Genomic DNA, 24,607 nt, shown 5'->3' on the forward strand with positions numbered 1-24,607 from the left:
TATGTTCCATGTACTGCACGTGTAATGCTCGTATTGAGCTTTCAACTGCATTGAAGCTACTGTCAAACACGCTTTACGGCGACGGCGACAAATTAAAAGTCTGGTTAACTTGAATAAGTTATAACACCTACATTTTACCACACCACCCCCCTTGATTTTCTTTATAATCCGACCCCCGAGTATATTATTTACTTTAGTGAATGGAAGTTAATGTGCTAGTGAAATTATAAAAATAGTACTTTTAACAAACATTACTTTATTAAAAAGAGTACTTAAATTTAAATAGACCTAAAAACAATAGAAAAAATAAAATGTACTGGTACATTATAATCTATTTTTACAGATTTTTCCCTGTATGGTTCAAAGTACCCACTGTAGGTTTTTAGTTTATACGTGAATACTATAGTTTACTGAAGTAATTTTTCCTGTGGGCAAATACAGTATATTACTTACTATTGTACTTTAAAAGACGGAAAACACGGAATCCAGAAAAATTAAAATGGAAAAAACGGAATTTGGGAAAAATAAAACAGATTTCATAGGGCCCTAATTTTGGGGTTAACCATTCCTTTAAGATGCAATATCATACTGATACTGATCAGATGTCAATATTTAAATACCCATGTGAAGTCTCTATTAAAGTTTTTAAAGCACTTTTTTGTATTTAAAGCATAGTTTTCTATAGTGATTTGTCTTGTCACATCCATAACGGGTCATATTCCTCATGAATGGGCACATGAAAATTAAAATAAAATAACAATTTTGTGGTCTATGAAGAGCCATTTTCATTTGTTGGGCATTATTGCTTATGGTTTGTACATTTTAAATCACAGAAATCGTACAAAGTATTTTGTCTCTCAAAAACGCGTATCCTTCTTTTGTCAGATCTATAACGCATTATTTTTTATCTTTTTAAAACAGAAAAGTTGTGCATAGACTGATATTGTTCTGGTGTCTGCAATCATCAGGGGTTTGGTAAAATATAAACAGATGGTTCAATATATTGGTAGTAAAAACATTCTCTAAGAAATTATATTTCACGTTTTGATGGAAAATGTCACATCCATAATGTTGGAACTGCCCAAATGCAAATAAATGATGTCACAAAATGGCATCACACCAGACACAATTTTCCAACCAAGACAGATTCCAGAAATATCCTCTCTTTCAATTATAGACAGTCCCATTTACAGATATCAAAAAAGTACAAATGTTTGAAGGTCACTGACAATCAACTTTAAAACCCAGTTGAAATGGCTCAACATACAGCCAGTCATCAGCCTCAGTTGACCCTTTTACTGTATTTAGACATTCAGTATTTGTTGCTGATATGAGATGCTCTGATATGCTTTAAAAGCCTCAAAACCTGTTGGTCAGCAAGAAGGCAGGAAGTAAGTTGATGAGGGTTTATGCAAGTGTGAGACGATCCTTGTCCGTCTGCTACAGGGCATTGCTTGGCAAATGGCACGTAGGCAGAAGAGAAAAGCAGACGGGCACGTCACATAATCTGCGCCATCTCTCTGCACCAGGAATTTTGTTTTGGTTTAGGTCACTCCCGTAATCATCGTCGCTCATCGGGCAGGGGAATGCGTTACAGAAGGCTCATGTAGACGTGGGGATTTTCCACACGGGCAGACGTGTCTAACAGCTAGGCTTCATCTCTGGGTTCATGGCAGACTATGACCTCATAAGTGGGTGAAGGTCTTAGTGTTACACCGTGTCTACACCGGACGCAGCGCTATGCGACGCAACAAAAGACAATAAAATGCATTATAACTCATTATAATTTTTTATTTTGTCCACACTGGATGCGGCGCTGGTCGCGTCCGGTGTAGACACGGTGTTAGTTAAACAGAATCAGCATTGTCTGTAAAAATACGGCAGCCATAACATTCTAGATACATTGTAGGTACTGAGGTCTTTGTTGTATAGGGGCAGCCGTGGCCTAATAGGGGCAGTCGTGGCCTAATAGGGGCAGTCGTGGCCTAATAGGGGCAGTCGTGGCCTAATGGTTAGAGAGTCGGACTCGTGACCAGAAGGTTGCTGGTTCGATTCTCAGGGTCGGAGGGTAACGACTGAGGTGCCCTTGAGCAAGGCACGTTACCCCTACTTGCTTATAGCTGCCCACTGCTCCGGGTGTACGTGTTAAATACAGAGGTCACATTTCGGGTATGGGTCACCATACCTGACAAATAGGTCACTTTCACTTCACTTCGTATTGTAAGGCTGGGCAGTGTATAATTTTTATTTTATTAATGCTTTAATCATCTCAAGGACATACAGTTGAAGATGCACTATAAAATAAAAAGGGGCATTATCTGTTAATTTTATGGACATTTCACTTAACGCTGAAACAAAACGCAATGCAGTGCAAATTTTAAAATACAGGTGAAACAGCTCTAAAAAATCAACATGGAAAATCCCTTCATATTAATACAGTGTATTGTGCCCTATTTTTTTTAAACTTTCATTATTCTGCAAAAACATTTCTAGTAGCAAGTTTGACTTGTTTTCCAGTAAAAAGTTTGTACAGAAAAAAAAGTCAAAACTTGAAATATAATTTCTGAGAGAATGTATTTATTACCAATATATTATAATATTTGTTTTTATTTTCCTAATCATCTGATGATACAGTCCAGACAACAGAGAAATATCAGCATATGCACAAGTCTATTATAAAAGACAGAAAAATTAATGTGTTATGGATGTGACAAAAATGATGTTTTCTGTACATTAAAATGTACAAACAAGAAGCAATAATACCCAACAAATGGCGAAGGGATGGCTCTTTATAGAACATACAATTGTTACTATATTTTAATTCTCATGTGTCCATTTATGAGGAATATAGACCGTTATGGATGTGACAATTCCCTTGACTTCCCTTACTATAGAAAACTATACTTTAAAAACAATAACAACATAAATGCTTTAAAAACTTTGAGACTTCAAATGGGCATTTAAACAAACAAATATTGACATCAGACCTGGTGAAAAAGATGAATATGAAGGTTGACTTTTGCATGGAATTGCCTATATGATAAAAAACAAGAAAAAATGTGTCAATGGGGTACAAAAGACTAAATTAATTTAAAGATCGGCTATCATGCTATGTCAAATATTCTGACTTCGTTACACTGTTAAACGTGCTGGCTCTCATGGTTAACATGGTCAACTTGTTAAAAATAGTATTTCTGTACTTGATACACTCCCCTTGTTTCGGAAAGATTTTTATAATTCTGGATCGCTGTGTCGTCAAAGAGATCCTATTCCTTTTATTAGCCGTTCTCCCAGAAAAGCACGGCAAGGCCAAAGAAAGAGCCTGCCTACGATCCAAACAACGAGCGAGACCCGCTTACCATCAAGATTATCCACGCTGCGTCAAGATGGGCTGTGCTGCAGCTCGTTACTCTTGCGATAGTGAAGTTAAGGTGCATGTGTCTGTTTGTTCACGGCATTTTAGTGATGGATGTTACAGTATATAAACGGTGGATATAATACTGGATTTGGAGATCGTCTGAAACTGATAGATGGCGCGGTCCCAGTGCTAAATGATGCCGGACATGAACTGCACGCGGTAAATCAAATTTAGTCATACGTACGTGCATAATGTAAAAAACACGAAGGGATTAATGTGATGTGTTGCTTGCTCGTGCTGTAGTTCCATCCCACTCTCCCCACCTCTAGCAGCTCGTGTTTTTCCAGAAATAACCGTACAGCTGTATCTCTCTTTTATAAATTTGATCAAACTAAATACTCTTCGGAGATACGACGTATGCAATACTACTGTATAGGCACTCAAGATTAATATGAGAACTGCCTGTGATACGCGATCTTTAATTGCTATGGCATCATGCTTTCCCATATAACTACTGTATTTATTTCCCTTATCGTAAATATATTTTGTATAAAGATGTTTAGATTAACATTTGAACAAATAACTCTTTGATAAAATAAATTGATTTAGTCATTTTTGCGCTTAATATCTTTATAAAGAGAATACCTATTTAAATTATTTATTCCATCAGTCTTGTCACATGATTTGTTCACATGTTGTATGTGTTCACCATCCCTAAGAGCACAGCTGAGAACAGGACTGTGGAAAAGTTTTGCACACCACTCCTCTAATCTGAATTCACAAGAGAGGGTCTCAGTTTAGGACCTCTAATAGCCTGGTGTCATAACACAGTGTGTGTGCATTTGTATATATTTAGTTTTACTCACAGCACTTCGTTGGGACCTTAGGCCTAAATAAACAAGGCAGTAAATGTACTTCTGTAAATGCTCCCCTCCCCTCTCTGATCTCATTTCCCGCATCTCCCTCACTCGGCACCTTCTGAGAGAATTTAAAGTAGGACGCTATACTTCCCATAAACAGAGTAAACTAACTGTAACTAAGCTAAATTACAAGTTTTTTTATGATATTGACCTGTCAAAAATGATTTTCTTGTTAATAAACAGTGATTTTATACAGAATATACAGCAGGTCAGCACAAACAGTCTGGGGGAAATCCAAAAGAAAAACTGATTCGTTCCTGTTTCACTGAAGGAGCTTTTCAACCTTGACCCTCTACCAAGTGGGTTGTGCGTATGTAGTGACAGCGAAATGCTGAAGGACTACCTAACTGACACACTTATCCAGGCTACGCTAATAGATTTGGGAGTTCTCAAACTATATAACGAACAGTGAACTGACATTTTTGGGCAAAACCTATTTCTAGGCTCAGAGGAAGATTCACTTCCACAGTATGACCCATTGATGATCCCCACACTGGTCAGGTTGACCACAAGGGTCGGTTCTCACGTCTTTATAGTGCTGAAAGAAGAGATACCAGGAAGAAACACTAGGAAACCTGTATGTAGGGCACTCCTACACACAAAAAAAATCTGCATTCTCACATGAAAGAGAAACGATTGCGACTGCTTTTCCTTGAGGTGCTGTGGCAAAACACAGGAGCTTTAAAAGAACAGCGAAACGGGTAGAAATTAAAATTGTATTTGATCTTGGCTCTTTCAAGGCCAATTAAGTAGAATGTGCAAGAGCAAAAAAGATTCAGTTAAATGTGCAAAGACGCTGTGAATATTTTAAAGAGGGTTTCCTCGCCTTTTCCTCGTGAGAAATGTACGAGTATACAAGGTTCCCACCCACTCAACGTCTGAATCATCTAGTTTGAAACATGGCTCACGAAGAATATTCCAGCATCTCCCATCATGCCGTTTCATCTGGTCTGATGTGGCATATCAGGATGCAGCATACTAACTACAGCCACGGAAAAAATAAGAGAACATTACAAATTTTCATTTTAAATCAACATTTCATTGTGGCCGTTTTAGTCCAGTGTTTGTTGAATTTCAATCAAATTAAACCTCAGGAGTGACATAAAGTCATCCAACAGCAATGTGAAAGACTGACAGCATGACTAGACACATGAAAACGGTGATAAAAATTATCACGTGAAAAAACGTAATTTTTGAATTTTTCCTAAATACATGTACAAAATATTACTGTTGTTTTGCTTAAAAATGAATACTGTATGAACTTGGTTTCTTTGCAGTATTTGAGGTCTGAAAAAATACACAGCATCTTTTCTGCTATTCTGACCTGTTTTTTTTTTCAATTCTCATTTTCTTCAAATTAATGCAAATAGAAACATTATTTTTATATGAAATTTCATAAAAAATATTGTTAGTAGATCACAGAATGAAACTACTATTTTACTGAACTAAAGTGATTATTTACCTAAACATGGTATACCTATATATAGTTATTTAAAATCAGAAAAACGGTCTCTGAAATGGTCTCTTAAGTTTTCCTGCAGCTGTAAGTTAGTATGTACTGAGGAGGAGCTAAAAAGAAATTCAATACACCAGCCTATTAAAAAATGCATAAAAATGTTGGGGTGTCACAATGGTTGAGTAGTCAACAAACCACGATTGTCCCATTGGCCTTACATATTCTGAACCCTTGCTAACATGAAGGATGAAGTCATTTATCAATCACGTTTCCTCTATTTTATTTTTTCTAGGAAGGCTAAGAGATGTTAAACCTCGTGTACTGATGTCATAGGACACTGCTGAATGTTCATACTGTATGTATAAAGTGCTGATTTATGACATGTGAATGAAGTCACATAGATGGCAGCTGCTAAAATGATCGTTGAGCCATGATTTAGTCCACAGAGATTGCCACGGCGGCATGACAAGTACGACGTACGTAACGATTCAGTTTTGGTTACAGACCCCTTGCAACATCATGTCACTCCGCTAGGCCAAACTGAAATGTGAACAAGCAGAAACGTCTGCGCCATAGCATCATCGCTGTCTGAATTACAGCGGGATTGAATCACTGTCACTTGAATAATCCGCTTAATTAATGTCACAGCTGCTGCGTGGCTTTGACACATCTCAAATAAAATTTTTGTTTTCAGACTGTGTCATGTATTTGCACTTAAAGACTGCAACACAAGCTTTTGGAAAAGGATCTTATAGTTCCACTTGCTTTTCTAAACAGACAGCTCCCACCCCCCTTAAAGGACGACTGTTTACGATACCAGTATGTCTTCAATGTGGACTTTAGCAGGGTTGTGTCACAACTTTTAACCAGCTGTTAGACTTTCTCAGGTAAGCGCGAGTCAACATGGTACTGACTTCAAATGGTACCTCACTTCAGGCTGAAAGCCAAAGATGAACGGTATGAGCCAGACAGAATCAGATGGTAATGTCTGAAATTGTTTGACATGATTGTCAACCCTTTAAAATAATTATGAGCATTTTACCAAAAGAGTGATGTATTATATGACATCACATGGCATATAGGACATTCCTGCAGTGTGTGAGGCCAAGATGACCTGATTGTCAAGCTTGGTCAAGACAATGTAGAAATGAACCGCTTTCCTGCAACCGAAACGAAAAATTATAGGGAAAAAGAAAATTGTGTCGTTTGTATGGACGCAAAATCACACAAAGTCCCACAGAAGAAAGACTCATATACTGTATGTAGGTTTTGAATGACATGAGGGGGAAATATGAAGACAGAATTTTTATTTTTGGTTGAACTTTGAATGACTGATATTACTTATACTCTCTCTCATCATCGGCAATTAAATTCCACTTCAGGTGCAAATGCTCATGCATGACATCAGGGCAAAATTTGCTCTATATCCCTAAATTTGGATTTGGATTTTGGATTTGGATTCAATTTATTGTCATTGCACATGTACAAGGCAACGAAATGTGACTTCTGCATTTAACCCATCCAGAGAGTAGTGAACACACGTACCCCCGGAGCAGTGGGCAGCTATCACTACAGCGCCCGGGGAGCAAGTAGGGGTTAGGTGCCTTGCTCAAGGGCACCTCAGTTGTTACCCGCCGGCCCTGGGAATCGAACCGGCAACCTTCTGGTCATGAGTCCGACTCTCTAACCATTAGGCCACAACTGCCCCTAAATAGAGTAAAGCATCAAAAGAAAAAACACCTGTTAATCCAAACAATTAACTAAATGCAGATCAAAGACAGATAACTGACTAGTTGCTAGAAATGTCTTGACTTGTTACTAGATCATATTCCGGGCCCTGTCAAGAGGAAACACTATCCCATATTGGATATGTGTAACTTGAGCAAAGTGTGTGCAGTGTGTCACGTACTGAACTGCAATTCTCAAGGAGGTGTTGCAGGCAGCAGTTCCCACATGCCAAGCCATTCAACTTAAACTGTCGTGATAGCTGCTATCACTTGTCAAATCCATGCATGAAACGGCTAGAATCTCATGAAAATAAAAAACTCCCGACAAGCCGTCAAACACACGGCATATTTACCACGGTAAGTGCAAAGCAAATCTCTGAGGATTTTATAGCCAGCACAAGTCCCTGCTTGTTTCAGCTTGCCACACTGCTTCCTTTTCAGTAAGAATGCATGTATGGTTTTAAAAAAACGAAAATGTTCTTTGTTTTGATAAATATATGTTGATCTATCAAAGCCTGAAAAACAATAGTTTTGTAAGTGTTGCAATAAAAAAATATTTGTAATATTAAGGTCACAAGAATAAGCACCATGATGCTTTGCATTATGCGGTTATTGTATAATATGGGTACCACCATAATCCAAATAATATAAATTGACTTATAATATTTCTTTAAGAAAAGGAGTTAAATCTCTCCTTTAGAATGTTGCTTGCTTATCTTCCCCATTCAAATAAAAAGTCAGAATATTCACCTTGTGCTCAAATTGGTGGTCCTAGGATCGAGGGGCATGTTATGTCTTCCATGAAGCACGGCTGCATGTAAACGGAGCCAGAACCGGTAGAACCAGTCCGACTGCACAGATTTCTCTCTTTACCTGTATAGAAAAAAACACGAGCATATTTTAAGTAGGCTAGAGTCTGTATGATACCACAAAAAGACACAGTGAGGCTCCAAATGTAAATAAAACTAAACACATTGCCATAATTATAAACATGCTAACAAAATGAAAAACTACATGAGATTATGCACGCGCTTTATCTTCTTCTGACAACTTTCTTTCTCAATGGCATGAACTGTTAACATGAGCCCTGCATGGCTTAACACTGATTTACAGGAAACATCCACCTGTAGTATGTTCCAACCCAATAAAGCCCTGTTGTTTTGTACGGTTTCTCGCATATGTAGGCAAACTACGAGCACACGTAGGTAACATGCCGCTGTTGCACTTGTGTTTCTATTATAATCTCTGAAGTCTGAACTTCTCTGAAAATCTCTGATGTTTGTTTTTTTAAATCTCGCGGGATACGTCATGAAAACAGAGCCTCCCGTAACTTTAAATAAAAGCGGAACTGTAAAATAAATCCACATTACCAAATATCCTCAGATGACTTCTTGTCACAATGTCCCAATAACATCCGCCTGTGTATCGACCCTGCCCTCAAGACGAAAAACATAAACAAAGTAACTCTCCCTGAACAAACTTTGACAGGCTGGGAAGGAAAAACGCTGTCGACCGACACGTCCAAATACACGAACCACATGTATAAACCTAGTATATAAGCTTTGTTTCTAGCTAAATTAATCTTTACACATATGCTACGTACTAGTAATGGAACTGTGGGAACGGTGGTCACGTGACAAAGAGGCAGGCAAACAGAGACAGATCGGCGTAGCCTATTTAAGTATTTTATTAAATGAAGTATTGCAACTATCAGGTATAATTCATGAGGACTTTACATGGCGCTAAATATGTTTTAAATATCGAAAAGTATGAATTACATCGACTTGTGTTGTACAAGTAGCAGCTGCAAATTCATAAAAAAAGTAGGCTATAAAAATATAGCAACAATTTAGGTGCTCACTACGTTCCAGCGCTTGCGGTGGATCATGTGCTAATAAACACACACTGCGTAAACAGCGTAGCCTAATCCAGTTTTAATTGAAAATCCTCGAATGAAATCGTGTCCTCCTTATCAAACGTAGACACGTGCTTTTAAATACGCACTTAAACGGCTGTTTGTAGTATCTGTAAATCTTTTAGTGATGTTACATGTTTTAGTTTATCCCAGAGTTTGATGACGTAGAGCGAGAACACGAGGACACAAGACCGCTGAAGAACGCATATTGAGAAACCGCGCTTGTGTTATAGCGCAACTTGTACTGCGGCTCTGATGTTTGAGACATGAGGATGATAAGCGTTAGACATTCCTTATGTAATGATATCACATTCTCGCTCTCTTTTTCTAGCATTCTCTCTGTGTATTATCGTGTGTTTTTGCTTTTCTGGTTCTTTCTCACTTCTGAGTCGAACTACGACACCTTGAAATTCCATATAAGGCTGTCCAGGCAAATGTTCGCAATGTTACCTCATTCACTGACTGCAGATCATTTATGTAAAACAGGAGAATGTTGCAACACAATAACAGAAGAATACGCATAAACAAATGACAAACATTAGAACATGCCCTGATATAGTGTTTGTGCATTCATTCGCGGTAATCTCAGTAGCGTTGGAGCCAGATGAGGCCGGGCACATGCAGCGTCCTCCAAATGTCAGAAAGAATTTAAGCTCCTCATTTGAGCCAAAGCATTCTCCCTGAGGTCAGAGCAGCTCCCTCTTCTCTAACCCCCACCCGCCAGCTTCACTGCACCGCAGTTATGCTGTGCTCTGCTTCCTCGCATGATGAGAGGACGCAGGGATGTGTGGGTGCCATTTAGAGAATTATGCGGCTATAGCTGAAACTGCACTATATCACAGCGTTTGTGCTTGTTGTTTGGGTTACATTGCATAATATTCAGCAGGGGATGCTAGAAACTGTCCAATTTACATTTACAGACAATGCATTTAAGAGACTTGTTTGTTTTCATTGTTTTTAGTCATGATGTCAGGACATGGACTGCTGTGCAACTGTGAACAGGCAAGAAATCAACCAATCAGCACCGACTGACACGTCCTCAGCTGTGGCATGGGCACCCGGTGAGGGAGCACTGCTGACCCGCAACTGATGAGTGTGGAAAATGAATTTTTTAGCACTCTTTAGTCAGGCGCATCAAAAAGAGAGCGAGAAGTGAAGAAAGAGCAGTAATGTAATTTTGATGTCCAGACAGAAGAAAGCTCTCACTGTCTAAGACCCATTTGATTCCAAGTCTGAATGGACCAATGTGAAGGAGCGGTGCATGGGGGGAATTGGAATAATTTCTAAATTTGTCACAGCACTAAAAAGTAAAACATGAAGTACTCTAGTCAGCAAGCCTCTTGTCTGAGCCCCAGACATGGAATTTCCAAGGAGAATGAAAATGCTGTATCTTTATAACTGGGAAGAGCTGATCTCGCTGCCCCACATAACATATGCAAGAGCTTTGGAAAATACTTGAACATTTTATTATTGAGGACAGTGTTTTGTTCTCTTTACAAAAGTATAATAAATAAGATAAGATGGAGGTTTAATTTTATTTGGTTATATTAAAAATAATTGTGTTCAAAAGTTACATTGATTCTTTTTACTGTTCCTTTTTCTATTTTTAGAAAAAAATATTTTAAGGCATTCACCCATGCATTTTTCTATTTGCACCACATGAAATAGTGTCATATTAACACGAGTAAATAGTTATGTACAGTAAGTAGCTTTCTAATATGTCTCAGTTATCTGTGTGCTGGGATCTATTTCTATATGCACGTCCATGAACACACAATGCTGTGCATATTTTAGTCTCTGTATTTGTTTTTTTTATTTTGAATCAATTTCGGTGAGCTGGCTAAGTTGGACTTTTTGACACCTGCCAGCCCCTTTTACCAGCTTCTTCTCTTAATTGGTTGGAGGTTAAAAATAGCTGCAGCCAGTCATGACTGATTTACAGCCTTCATTTACAAGGCTAACACAATCTCAGGGGATTCTCTGAGTAGTCTGCATAATGTTTCTAAACCCTTAGTTATTCGTATTTTTGAAAGTCAATTTGTGTTAAGCACTTGCCTTCACTTGTATGTACAGTATCATATAAGACACAGATTGTAGGTACTCAACTGTTTTAGATGATGCACAAATCTTACTTCATGGGAAGAGCCAAGGGCGTAAGTTTGATTTTGACATCGGTGGGGACATAAATCAAATTTGTCTGCAGAGCCTCATTGTCACTAAAGTTTAGCGCCGTTTACTTGACCTATTTAAACAATGATATAATAATTTAACAATACTTAAAATAGTTTTATTTGAAATAGTTTTCTACACTGTTCTTCATTGTTGTCACTATCATTGCTACACTGTCTATTGCTGTCTACAGCAGGATCAGTTTCCTTAGAAATACACCAGAATATACAATTACACACTCAGTAGTACTGTACATTTAACTGCATTTACAGTCTGGATAAAAACTACTTTTTATATTCATAGCCTATTGTTAAAACTACTGTATGTATGACTGAGTGCTTAATAGACCTATATAACAGCGCATCCTTAATATAATGCACAACAAATAACATAATCATGTTTTAAAAGCCTAATCACCTGTGACCCTGCCTCTGCCTCTCCACCTGGGCCAGCCTACCTAATAAAATGACACCATTGGTGGTGCATGGATTCTAAACTATTCAAATCTCTCATTTTAAACACACACTGAGAAACTATACTGTAGATTCTTAACCTAAGATTTATAACAGTACTGAATTTCACAACTAACATACTACTATGTCACTTTGACCTCATCTGTGACCCTGCCTCTCCACAACATCACGGGACTGCTTATGTCACCTGACCTGACAAAATAATGCAAATAATAATACATTAGCTAAAAATGCGTATTTTTTAATTAAGTCATATAAAATCGTCGATTGTCATGATATTAAACTATATGTAGTGATCCTCATAGATGTAACCAAGTTACAGACACACACTAACGTTTAAGTTTGCAACTCATCCGGTTAATAGGGGATTGTGATCCAATGGGAAAAACACTGTTCCTGAATCAATATGTGACGCAACTTGTACCGTATTTTTGTCAATAAACTGTTGGTAAGAATGTTTTCTTACAGTAGCCTGCACAATCATGCTCATCGCGTCTTGTTGACAAAGCTCTGCTTTGGCGCTTTGTATACCGAATCAGCTGCAGCCTACGTCACACACGTTAGCGACAGAAGGCAAAGCCAATCATAAAGCGACGTAAGCTACGGAGGCGGGACTCATTGAAGAGAACGAAACTTAACCATTGGTGTACCACAAACTGCGCTATTTTTCAGAACGCGCTTGTAAAATATTTTTAATTTCAATTAAATTATTCCTGGATAAATAAATGTTGTTGAATAGAATAAGTAATGAGTAAAAAACACAAGACACAGACGGACATCAGTGGTTATATATAGGTGTAGATTAATTGTTTGGGAAAATTTAGTGTTCCCTGAATACCGTCCCTACCCAAATCGACGCCCTTGGGAAGAGCGAACTAGAGGAATGTCGTGTACTCTAGTCTATATGTGAGTGTCTGGTTTTTTTCCTAGAGGAAATTTAGTTGCTCAGAATCGTGTCTTTCAAAGCGCAGGATATGTTCTATTTTAGTATATTTTTTTCTCAGACAATAACTTCTTAGAAATATAACAATACTGGGACTGTTAGACAAAATATAAGTGGATTGAATCACATAATTAGCTATTGGAGCAATTTGACAAGAAATGTAAATATTTAAATCTCTGCCATTTAATAGCCTTTGTATCTTGACAAACTAGAACATGTTTTTTTAGTCTCAATTTTATATTATGATATTAGAAACAATTGAGAGTTTTCAAATGACTTTATAATCTGCATTCTAAGGTTCTCCTATAAAACTTGGATTCGGTGAACACGATTCGGTGTTAACAGCACTTCCCAGATCATTATTGGAAATATTGAATAATACATCATATGATAAATTACTCAAATATAAACATTTACACAAATAATATAATTTAAACGCTGACCAGTATGTTATATTACTCCAAAATACTGTTACAAATACCCCAAATCAGCTTATTAAAGGATATTTCAACTGTCAAAAGAAGTGTGACGTATATTTCTAATAATATGACTCTAATAATACTCCTCCCGAGCTGGCAGAAATATCTGCCATATTGTCTGACCCGCTGGGGAGAGTGTAGATCTGAAAGAACTTGCATTATACTACATGACTAATATAGAATTGCATTGCCATATCTTAAATAAACATCTTGCAGAGGATGTAGAAATTAAACATTTCGGATGGTTTTAATTGTAACTGAATCTCGTATTTGTTGCTGGAATGTATTGGTTTTCAATGGTTTTTGCTGTAATATATTTACAGGGAAGAAAGTCATCATAATGCTCAGTTTTCCAACTCAAAAGGAAGCTCAAAATGGTCAATGGCTGTCCTGATTTCTGTGTAACCAAGCAACCTTTAGCCTTAACTGAGCCTTTAAGGCAACTTTCAGCTACACTGGCTGTTCATCTCAAATCAGCAGAAAAATATGAAGGATCTGAAAGGTCCTGAAATGGCCTTTTTTCTAACTCCCTCTATCGAGGTTCTATCATGACTTACCTAAAGTCTCAGGATTCTGGGCGAAAAGCCTCGAAATGATTCACACAAGTGTTCGCACTTGACTGTGTCATTTAAGGGCTGACGTAGCTCAAGGAACAGCGCGGAGTGATATTCTCGGGATGTAATACAATGTGACCAGTCATACTGAAAGAAAATCGTGGACAAAACCACATTAACCTTTGATGGTTGTTGTTTTACCCAACCATGCATGGGTTGAAACAAACCAGCAAATTTGTTTATAATTTATATAAAAATTATATATAATATTTATAGCATATTTTGCTAAATATTATTGTTTTGTCTATATTTTTCCCAACCATCAGTTGAAAACATTGCAGCCTTTTTTGTGTGGATTCTGGAATTTAAAACAACCAGGTCCAAATGAAGATTTCATGGCCTTGTTCAAAGTCCCTGTCAAATTTTTATGTTTTACCACAAACATGTTGTCTGAATTTAATCACGTTTATCTTTACGAAAGACATAAATAGATTAATATTGTGCTCCAGGAAAAATAACTATATAGAAAAAATATTTAATAAATAAATCGAAATTTTCAATACTCCATAAACTGATTTATTGCATTATTTTTACATTTGATCAGTTTACCACTAAATACTATATGAATTATTAAAACTAATTAAAACTAGCAAAGGTAAGAATGTGATTTAAAATTGTGAGAAAATTCTTATTTTTAAACAATAGCCCTAATAGTCGCCAACAAAGCAAATAAAAGACATTCACACAAGGAGTATATTCATGCTAGTCTTTAATCACTTCATAGAAAAGTAGCTTCAGATTTTATTGAACACAATATACAATATTATTACCATACATTGTGTGAAACATTGAATATTCACCTGCAACAATGTGGGATAACCAGACGATAAAAACTCATCCCTCATGCAGATATAGCACTAATTCTGTTGAATGCTTTTGGACACAAATCGGACCAAAAGAACAAAGATTAACAAAGTTATACTTGACAATTTGAATTTCAAAACTGCTAACAAGGTCAGAAAAATAGTTCACATTAGCACAAATAATTACAGAAGATCACACTTTCGTAATTATATCGATTTCACATTGTTGTCATTCAGAGACCGTGATGTGACTGTGAATGTAATTCATCCCCTGCAAACTGAACACAGAATATGTGTATTTACAGGCCAATCTATAAAACTTCTGAACCAATCTTAGCAATCTCCATCCAAAATGTTGTAAATATTTGAGGGCAACATTCTGTGAGATATCGACTTATCGATGTTACACCAAACAGTGATACACAAAGCTTCTAATATCTGACAGAAGTCTACAGTATGTATTTATGTCTTATCTACAGACTCTCCCCGTTACCAATGGGTCGCGTGTCTCATAGGCTACTGTTCTGGGCAGTTGAAAATTGTGCAATATATTCATACATAGTATATATAATATATATATTTATTTATATTAAAACATAAACAATATTACTAAATAAAACAGACTCAGTCCAAGAGCCCACTACACAAAAACACCACCAATGTTCGGTAATGCAAGTGCATATAAATTAATCAATTTACAAAGAAACATTATTCCTTATGTACAGTCGACAGTAATAATAATAAATACACTGTTATAAACAGTAGAGGACCGATTTGAGCGCATATAAACAAAGAAGATGGAAGGAGTCGTGAAAGCGTGGGCTGGTGATCCAGCGAATAACCCAATAGACACTGACACGCACACAAACACAGTTAAGTGTAGACACGTACATATGTGCGCACAAACATACTTTTGCATGCTACTTTGGCCATTAACGGTTTCACTGGTGATACTTTGAGCGTAAGGTAGTTTGAGTACCTCAAAGCGTGAATGTCATTACTAAACTGACATTGAATGTTGAAATCTGAATAAGTTGGTTGTTGCAATATTAGCCAATGTTAAAAGAGAAAAAGACTGAAAGATCACATCTTCAGATTTCAGAACCGTAGCTTGAACTTCATGACGTCACATATCAGATCTTGATTGACATCAAGTGAAGCATTCTGTGAGGTGGGGTAAAAACTGTATGTACGTCAATGGTTTTCATTGGAGGAAAACCAATTGGAGGAGATTTGATTATAGGACAGTACAGGTACAGACTTTTTAAAGAAGTCTAATTAAATTAGCTGTGGGAATGTTCTGTACTAAGTTAAGCTGGTTTTGAAAGCTCAAAATCTGTCTTTTGTCTCTCATTTTGTTGATGTGCGGAAGACGATTATAATAAATAAAATCAACCTACTATTTAAGTGAATATACCTTTGGCTTTTTTTATGATTTCTGTCAATTATCAGACCCCGTGTATTTTATTTCTTGAGGGGGTTATTTTTAATAGTACATTTTTGGGTCTGTATACTGTCATTTAAAGCTTTTGTGCAACAATTGTCAACGATGTGAATGTAAATGACGTACAGGTATTTTCTAAAGAAACAGAGTTTGTGCTCATAGTTAAAACGTCTGACAAAAAACGTATGTAATGAACAGAAAGTGCCTCGTAGAATAAACGTTTCTTTGTTTTGTCAGATGTTTGGATTATTACGTTATATTGCCAAACAAAGGAAGACACTAAGTTCTCTCTCCAGCGTAGATATATATATATATATAAAACAAGTCTGCATGTTTTGTCTGGTTTGCTTTAGAAAACAAAAACATCTCAACATACAGTTATACTAAAACGTGTTCAATAAATAAAAGACTATTAAAAAGACAATAGTAAAAAGGCACACAGTCTTTAGACAAATGGTACAGAAAAGTAAACAGTTTCTCTTTCTTAACAAATACTTGTTCTTCAGTAGTTCGTGTTTAATCTCGCACACCCATAGCTTTACAAAAAGTCGAAAATAAAAGAAATCCTCTCAGTAGTGTCTACTCCTCGACCCCTATTAAACAAACAAACTGTCCACGTTGGCCCCAATCCTTCATGTTTAACAAAGTCGCCTGTCAATCGTTCAGGTCCAAAATGTCTGCAGCATTTATTTCCTGAGAGCTCCTACCAAACCATCTCCAAACGTAAGTGCAAGGAGGGAAAGACATCCTCCTCCCACGAGGGCCTAAAAAAGCACCCCACGTGGGGTTTCTCGAAAAAGCATCAACTGCAAGATTGCTCCTCTCGCAAGGGGAAAAAAACAGCTACCATCTAGTAACAGGACAACAGGGTCCTATGTGTCGACCGGTGAGGCGTCTTCGGTAACTATCTGGATGTGTGTAGTGGATGATTCCATGTCCTCAGCCCTGTCTTCGTCTTCTTCCTCCTCTTCTTCGTCGTCGCCCTGACTCTGTTCGTCCTTTTCCGTGCCCTCAGAGTCCTCCTCCTCTAACGTGAGCTCGAATTGAAACTTGTCGGGTCCCGACCCCCCACCGTTGCCCTCTTTGTCGGGCTGGTAGAAGGGCGGGGAAGGGCTCTGAGGGATCATGCTCTGGTACCAGTTCCGATTATCCTCCAGTGTGTCCAGGATGTCCTGGGCATCCGGATGCACCAAGTCGGCCCAGGTCTCCCACAGCGGGTGGACAATGTAGTCAATAAAACCCACCTGAAGAAAGTTAAAGCACTGTTTTAAATTGGCTCTCATGGATGAATTGTGGTCAAGTTTATTTATTGACTCATTTACTGACCTGTGATTTCTCCACCGAGGCTGTGTGTTTGTCACACATGGGGCTGATCTCCATGCCACGTTCCCTTTCTCGATCACCCTGGTGAAAGAACTCGTCCATGATGCGGTCGGTCCATTGCCGGTACAGCTCCAGAGACTTGGTTGGATTGCTCAGATCTGCACAGTGAACCATGTTCCGCAGAACCTGCAATGATATCACAATTCAGTTTTTACTCAATAAAGCTGAAGTATTCCGATAATTCATCTTATTTCATATACCATACAGGAGTAAGTCCAGAATTTAGTACCTGTATCCTGTCTGTGTAGTTGTCCAGAAGTAGCACTCCCGAGCTTGTCACTTTTTTCGTCTCTACCATGGTCTTCAGATCAGCTAGTAAGCTCATGTGTTTTGACATATCTGTGGCCAGTACCTGTTAACAGGACAACATAAAAAATACGTTAAGAAAACATCCGCGTAAAAACAATTGCGCTGTAAAAAAAAGTGGATGGTGTGGATGAATACACAATGAAGAATCTCACCATGTCGATGACCATCTTCCTGAGCGACTGCCTTTGTTTCTTGGTGAGGTTCTGGAAGATGTCGCAGTTTTCCTCCTGGAGAAGTTTAAAGCCCACGGCTAGGTGGTGGTTCTCCAAAACCGACTCGTCGTTGTACATGAGCGCTAACTCGGAGTCTGGAAGAAATGAGCGAAGATTAATTCAGGCGTCTCTATGATCTCTATGTCGCTATTAAAGTTTGGGATTTGTGGTTACTTACTTGTATTGATGAGGAACTGGTTGGAAACGCCAGGATGGTCCACGTCATGGATTGCTGCGGCAAAAATGGCAGCCAGGATCTCAAGATCGGTAAAGACAGCCTGTTTAGAACAAAAGTAAAATTGTGAGTAATATAATAACAAGCCAAGCAGGTATGAAGGTGATATTTAAAATAAAAACCGTCCTTACATCTAATGCAGGTGTGGACAGCAGAATGTGAGTCGACTGGGCCACATCGGCAGCATGAAGGCTGTTGTGATACGCCACGTCTTGGTGATAGTGATCCTCCAGGGTCATCATATACATCACGAATGTATCTGCCGGGATCTTAAACGTCTTGAGCATATCTCGTTCCTAAAGAGAGAAGTAAAAAATTGCATATAAATCACAGCTAAATGCATTAAGTTCTCAATAAATAAATAACAAGAGGAAGGACTTACCTGGAAGATTGCATACATAATGCACGTAAGAGGCCGGTTGTTTGAAAACTCTGAAACTGTGAAGATGTTCAGGCCCCATTTGTTCAGATCTTCCAATTCCTGAAAGAAAGAAAGAAAGAAAGAAAGAAAGAAAGAAAGAAAGAAAGAAAGAAAGAAAGAGAGGAATGAGATCAACAGGAAGCCAGCACAAAAACCACACATCAGAAATGTTGCAATAGTTCTGTTCATTACCTTTGACAGTAAATCCTCCTTGTCGGTTTTGACGCCGAAGCGAGCGATGCCACAGTTGAGGCTGGACCCGTGGGACACCTTCTTCACGCCGCTGATCTGAGTCATCAACTGCTTTTTCTTCTTCTCTCTGGCCTTTGGAGTGGGCGAGGGAATCTCCACCTCATTCTGTTTGTCTGTGAGAAACAGCGAGACAGTTTCTATAAAAACTGATAAATATTTGGTAACTAATCCTGACAACTACGAAAATGAGAACTAAAACACGTCTCGGATCACTCTAGACGAGAGCGGCAGTTGTTGCCAGATCACATTCCAGAATATTCAATCTCTTCATTGTAGTTTCCAAACAGACCAGACGCATACACGCCCGCACAAAAGCTCATTGTCGGAAAACCGGTGGCCGCGTATCGCGTTTCCCTCAGTGACGTCGAGAGCTGCCCTTGGCCCAGGTGCAGTGCTACAGTTGAATAGCTTACATCTGCCCCGTGTGAGAGCTTCATTGCCCGCAAACAGGCCAGAACAGATGCTCATTTAGAGAGACTTGAGGTATTCGAGCAGGGTCGACCCCTCCTTCTCCGTTTTCACAGTGGCGGACCTGTCAACAAACCACTGCGGGGGACCCTGTGTCCATGCCTCATATGGCATCTCCTAAAGGTCAACCCTTAGGATGTACATTGACAAACACTCTTAAAGGGACAGTTCACCCCAAAAGAGAGTTCTGAACAGAAGACTCTTATTTTAATTTTCTCAAGCTGCGACACAGTCAGCTCTTGGCCCCAGAGGGGTTATTCGGTTACACCAGATAACGGAGATCTCTCTCGCCGTAAAGCTCTGGCATGATGCAGAAAAAGCATGATAATGCCCGGGAAAATGAAAGGAGGTGAGGGTTGCTTAATTCACAACACTCATTATCCTTTTCATTCACGTGCCTCTGTTCAACACTAACCCGCGTCTCAGTCTACAGATATTCTTGGATCTTCTCTGATGAGTGAAGATGACAGAATAAAAAGAGGCCGGAGATGAGGGAGCACTTGAATCACTTTCATCTCAAAAGCCTTTTCTCTTTGCTCTTGTGATAAAGACGCGACCAATCCGAAAGAAAACAGCTTCTATCTGATCAATGCGGCTCCTTCACATTGCTCATTATAGCCAATTTGCCTGTTTTCCCACAAACACCCATCATGGCTTTTTTCCTCCGTCCTTTTCCTCCCTCTTCTCAAGATTCACAGTCACATGTCATCCTCACGCCTCACACACATTAAAAATCCAACGAGAATGCAAGGCGCAGATGCAAGATACAGCAGGGGGGGGGGAAGACGCATTGTGCTCGAGTCACTATCACTGCAATACTTGCTCTTTTTGATGCAGACAGACAAAGAACAGTGAATCCTGAGAGGCATAAACAGAGCCATCACGTGTGACACGGCACACAGATGTTTTGTCAGTTAATGCCAGAGAAATCCACACCACTTTTCGATCAATATAATCCTGGCAACGAGAGCGAGACTCACGTGCGAAATTTCACCTTCATCTTATTTCACCTTCATCTCATTTCAAGCGGGACACATTTAACAAATAATTTGGATAAATAATATAATGAAATATAATTTATTATACACCTTTAATAAAGACATTTTGACAACACAAAAAAAAAAATCATAATTTATATTTTTTTATTAAAAAAAATATTAAAATTATTATTAAAAATAAAATCATTCGTAAAGATAGACAAAACAAATAGCTTTACTTAAGTTTATTTTAATTACTTGCTTTGTTGTCTTGTTTTGTTTTGTTGTTTTTAGCATAAACCTCAATGATTGTTTAGTATTATTTAAGCTTAAAACAAAACAAAACAAAACAAAACATTTGGTAAATAATACATTGTCATGCAATGTCTCAAAATGGTTTACTGTCGATTATTTTTTACGAAAAAAGATTATTTAAGAAAATGGTATGTGTTGTCAAAATCTCCTAATTAAAGACAAAAACTTCAAAAAGCAAATTTTTCAAAAGCGCAATGCGACATGCAGAAATGTTTATGCGTGTGCGCGCGTGTCTGTCTGTGTATAGATGGGATATGTGATTCCATCTGTTTAAAAGCACAGAAGCTGGATGAGTCACATGTTTTCTTGCCTGGATGTACCGTGCTGGGGGGTTCCACCGTCAGCATTGCTTTACAGCAGGATCCCAACCCCCCTTCGGTCCCCCTCCCTTCCCTAATTCTGCTCTCCTTTCCTCCCTCCCTCTTTTCCAACTGCTGCATTGGGAATCTCTCTCCTCATGCAGAAACCAATGTCTGATGCCATCTCACGGCACTCCACAAACAAAATGAGCCTTCATACTGTATGCCTGATTTTGCCTGATTCATACTGTATGCCTGATGTACAATATCTGTGTTTTGTCATATTTCAAGAATAATTTCTTTTCTTCACCTTCGATTTTCCTGTTTTTCCACCCAATCCATTTGTGAACTGCATTTCGGTTCTCAAAACGGCGCGCCCCAAATTCGCTCCACGATGGCGCAGTTTCAGCCCACGTTCAGGGAAGTGTGCATGTGTCTGTGTTTTGTTACAGTAAATATTTATAGAATTACCCATAAAGGTGTTGGAGATGAACTCAGACACCTGGTTGCCAGATCTGCTCATCTCAGAGAGGTGCGTCAGCTCCCTGTTCAACATTCTCTTGAACTGGAAAAGACAGAGGGAGAGAATCATTAGTCCAAAAACCTGAAAAACGTTCAACATTGAGTCTTTATTAGGGTCGCCATTCTCTGATGCACTGTGAATGAATTAGAATTTGCGTACAGTACCGGATCCCGTCATATCAAACAATGGTCTCAGAAATAATAAATACTGTAAAATATACATTTTATTGGCTTGTTAATGTGTTTTCTTAATGATCTAATTGCAAAAATTAAACAATGCAAATGAAATGAGCTAAACTACAAAGTGGTTAAAAGATAACTTAGTTTCGCAAGTTAAAATGATTTTTTTTATATACAGAATTTTTTAATTCATATATTACATAGCCACAAAGAGACGCAATGTTGGTGGTAAATAAAAAAATGCATATATAATTAAATAAATGAAAAAATGCCAGCCATATCCTGCGCCACATCTCAGATTTTTAGTGCTTATTACAAAATCACAAAAGTCCCCAATACAAGATGATGTTTTCACATCCAAATCTCTATTTAAACCAATTGAAGACAAATTCATGAGCCCATAACAGATGATCAGATCTTCGCATTCCAGCACAAGACCCCCGTAGTAGGTATTCCACCTCAACTTCTTTCTAGACCACCAACAAACACCAAAACCATAAGCCATTAGCCGACTTTAAAAAACAAATCAGCCACCATACACACCTTAATGTAACCCCAGGATACAGAGAGAAGGTAATTGGCCTCAGGCATTTTGGATGGTATTTAATCTCCCGAAATCCACAACAGCGCACTCCTATACCACGAAGGAAAAGAGCCAGAGAGAGGCAGATGAAAGGGATTCTTCAGGATGGGAACACGAAAAACCCCTTCTTCTCTCCTCTCTTCTTCTGCTTGGTATGGATTAGTTGCCGAGGAGCAGACGCGAGCCGTCGCCACGACGGCTATTGGCCGAAACGCTCCGTCGTTGACTCTCCATGGCTGCGATGAGAGCGGATGGGAAAATCCCGTCCTGGGCTGGAGGATCCAGACAAACGGCGAGAGCTAGAACCGACACGGAGGGTCTGAAAATGCCAATGAATAATGGAGATGATAAAGCTGCGGAGCAGTGGGAGGATGGGATGTCGGAAAAAACGCAGGGATGCTCATCTGGCTGGAGGGGGGTCTTCCTCTGCTGGATTAGTGCCGCTCCAATGCTGCAGTACATTCTCGCTTTCTCATCATCTTGCTCTGTCTTTCTCTCTCTCCCCCTCCCTTGTTCGTCTCCCCCTCCCGTTCTCAAGTCTGTCAGCCCCAGCAACACAGCACAGCACATATGATTTGACAGGGAGATGGTAGAGGAGGGGGGAGTCCCTGCTTTGTTATGCAGGGAAAGGAAAAGACAAGATATGAAGAACAAGAGGTCCAAGGATACCCTCGTCCCTTTGAGAACAATTCATCAACCTTCGTTCTCAAAGGATTTCTAATCAAATACAACTTTAAGCCTGTTCATGTCCACTAAGCATGCTACAAAGGTGACTTGAGAGGGAAGGAAGGAGCTTTAGATGACCTCTCTAGTGTATACCCCCTTCAGGTGATATAATACCCAAGGATAGTCCCGGTCGCCCGTCTTTATTGCATTCCCACAATGCACGAGGCTGCCCATGATAACGGCATCATATGGAGCTCAGTGCTATTTTTATCTCGGAGGCATCAGCTAGTGTTTGTATGGTGGGAGAGGAGATGGAGACTTGGATAATTGCCTCTCTTTGTCTTTTTCGGTGACATCAACACCCCCCGCTACTCTTTCTCGCTTTGCTCCATCTACCCGAGCACCAATTACACCAACATCCCAACGCCATGGCAACAGCATCATGTGACCCCCGGCTGCTGCGGATTCCCTCCCTCCCTAGCCCCAAAGATGGCCGCCCAGGCACCGCAAGGACACATACTGCCAATTCAACCCCCAATTCATCTGAATCAGGAGGAGGCAGTCGGCCAGAATCAATGAGGTGCCTTGCAATAACCAACCGGGGCAGAATCCACTGACAGAGGAAAACCCAAGTGCACATTACAAAAAAATCTAGATTCTTTTCCAAAATACCTCAATTAAGATTGAGGAGCAAATTAGTTTAAGATATTAAGATTTGTTTTTCAAATCATATATATATATATTGTAACTTTAAGTAATGAAGAATACTATAAATACATTTTTCATACCCTACTGGTAAATTGTTTTTTTTTCACTATATATTTGATTAAATTATGCTTAAAGCAAGAAAAAAATAGAAACCTATTTGGTGCAAAATGATGAATCTATGAACTAACAGAAAGTAGATGCGCAAAGATTCAATTTTGATATCCCCACTAAAATGGTGCGAGACACTTCGTTCAACTCTCAGTGCAGTAAAGTTGGTCTCAGATTCAAGAAAATGTTCCCATGGAGTATAAAAGAGAAGCTCAAAGGATTCATGAAACGATTTTGGATTATCTTCTGAACTGAGCGACGTGCACGTCTGTGTTTGCGTGCCTGCATGAGAAAAAAACGAGTGTGGGAGGGAGAGAGGAGCAGAGAAAGGGAGACTAAAAGAGGAAAAACAGCAGAGAATCTCTCTGCATTATGCTGCAGTGGGGGTTCCTCCGCTGCGAGTGAGGCTTCTAGTCAGATGTAAACAACTCTGACATATCAAAGACGCGCTGCCTACCACAGCTCACATTTCTTCTTATCAAAAAATCAATGCGAGTATCTCCATATAAGCCCTGTGAGAAACATGTCTGTTGGTGGGCGTATGTGGACTGTCTTTTGCTCTGGGAAGAGCTGATGGTGAATGAAGGGGGAATTTCATTCTGAAAGATCTTTAGTTAGAGAGAGAGAGAGAGAGAGAGAGAGAGAGAGAGAGAGAGAGAGAGAGAGAG

At 38.9% G+C, this 24,607-nt stretch overlaps 2 protein-coding genes across 3 annotated transcripts in view; both read right to left on the minus strand.

The window, feature by feature from the left end:
• sgip1a (SH3GL interacting endocytic adaptor 1a) overlaps nt 1-9,082 on the minus strand; it is a 63,082-nt gene extending 54,000 nt beyond the window's left edge. Inside the window, exons 1-3 of one of the 2 annotated variants that reach the window (XM_057339005.1) lie at nt 8,832-9,082; nt 8,212-8,334; nt 7,280-7,441 (exon numbers count right to left, since the gene is read on the minus strand). The gene's annotated coding sequence lies outside the window, so the exon portion shown is untranslated. The remainder of the gene's footprint in view (nt 1-7,279; nt 7,442-8,211; nt 8,335-8,831) is intronic. The other variant, XM_057339004.1, reaches the window with a different exon arrangement.
• A 6,339-nt stretch (nt 9,083-15,421) lies between these two features.
• Nucleotides 15,422-24,607, minus strand: part of pde4ba (phosphodiesterase 4B, cAMP-specific a) — a 168,482-nt gene continuing 159,296 nt past the window's right edge. Inside the window, exons 9-17 of the mRNA XM_057339051.1 lie at nt 21,644-21,737; nt 19,054-19,226; nt 18,823-18,921; nt 18,572-18,736; nt 18,384-18,483; nt 18,146-18,300; nt 17,914-18,036; nt 17,628-17,810; nt 15,422-17,545 (exon numbers count right to left, since the gene is read on the minus strand). Coding sequence (XP_057195034.1) covers nt 17,174-17,545; nt 17,628-17,810; nt 17,914-18,036; nt 18,146-18,300; nt 18,384-18,483; nt 18,572-18,736; nt 18,823-18,921; nt 19,054-19,226; nt 21,644-21,737 — 1,464 coding nt within the window. The 3' untranslated portion in view covers nt 15,422-17,173. The remainder of the gene's footprint in view (nt 17,546-17,627; nt 17,811-17,913; nt 18,037-18,145; nt 18,301-18,383; nt 18,484-18,571; nt 18,737-18,822; nt 18,922-19,053; nt 19,227-21,643; nt 21,738-24,607) is intronic.

The sequence above is a fragment of the Triplophysa rosa genome, linkage group LG7 (assembly GCF_024868665.1).
Source record: "Triplophysa rosa linkage group LG7, Trosa_1v2, whole genome shotgun sequence".
NCBI classification, from domain to species: Eukaryota; Metazoa; Chordata; class Actinopteri; order Cypriniformes; family Nemacheilidae; genus Triplophysa; species Triplophysa rosa.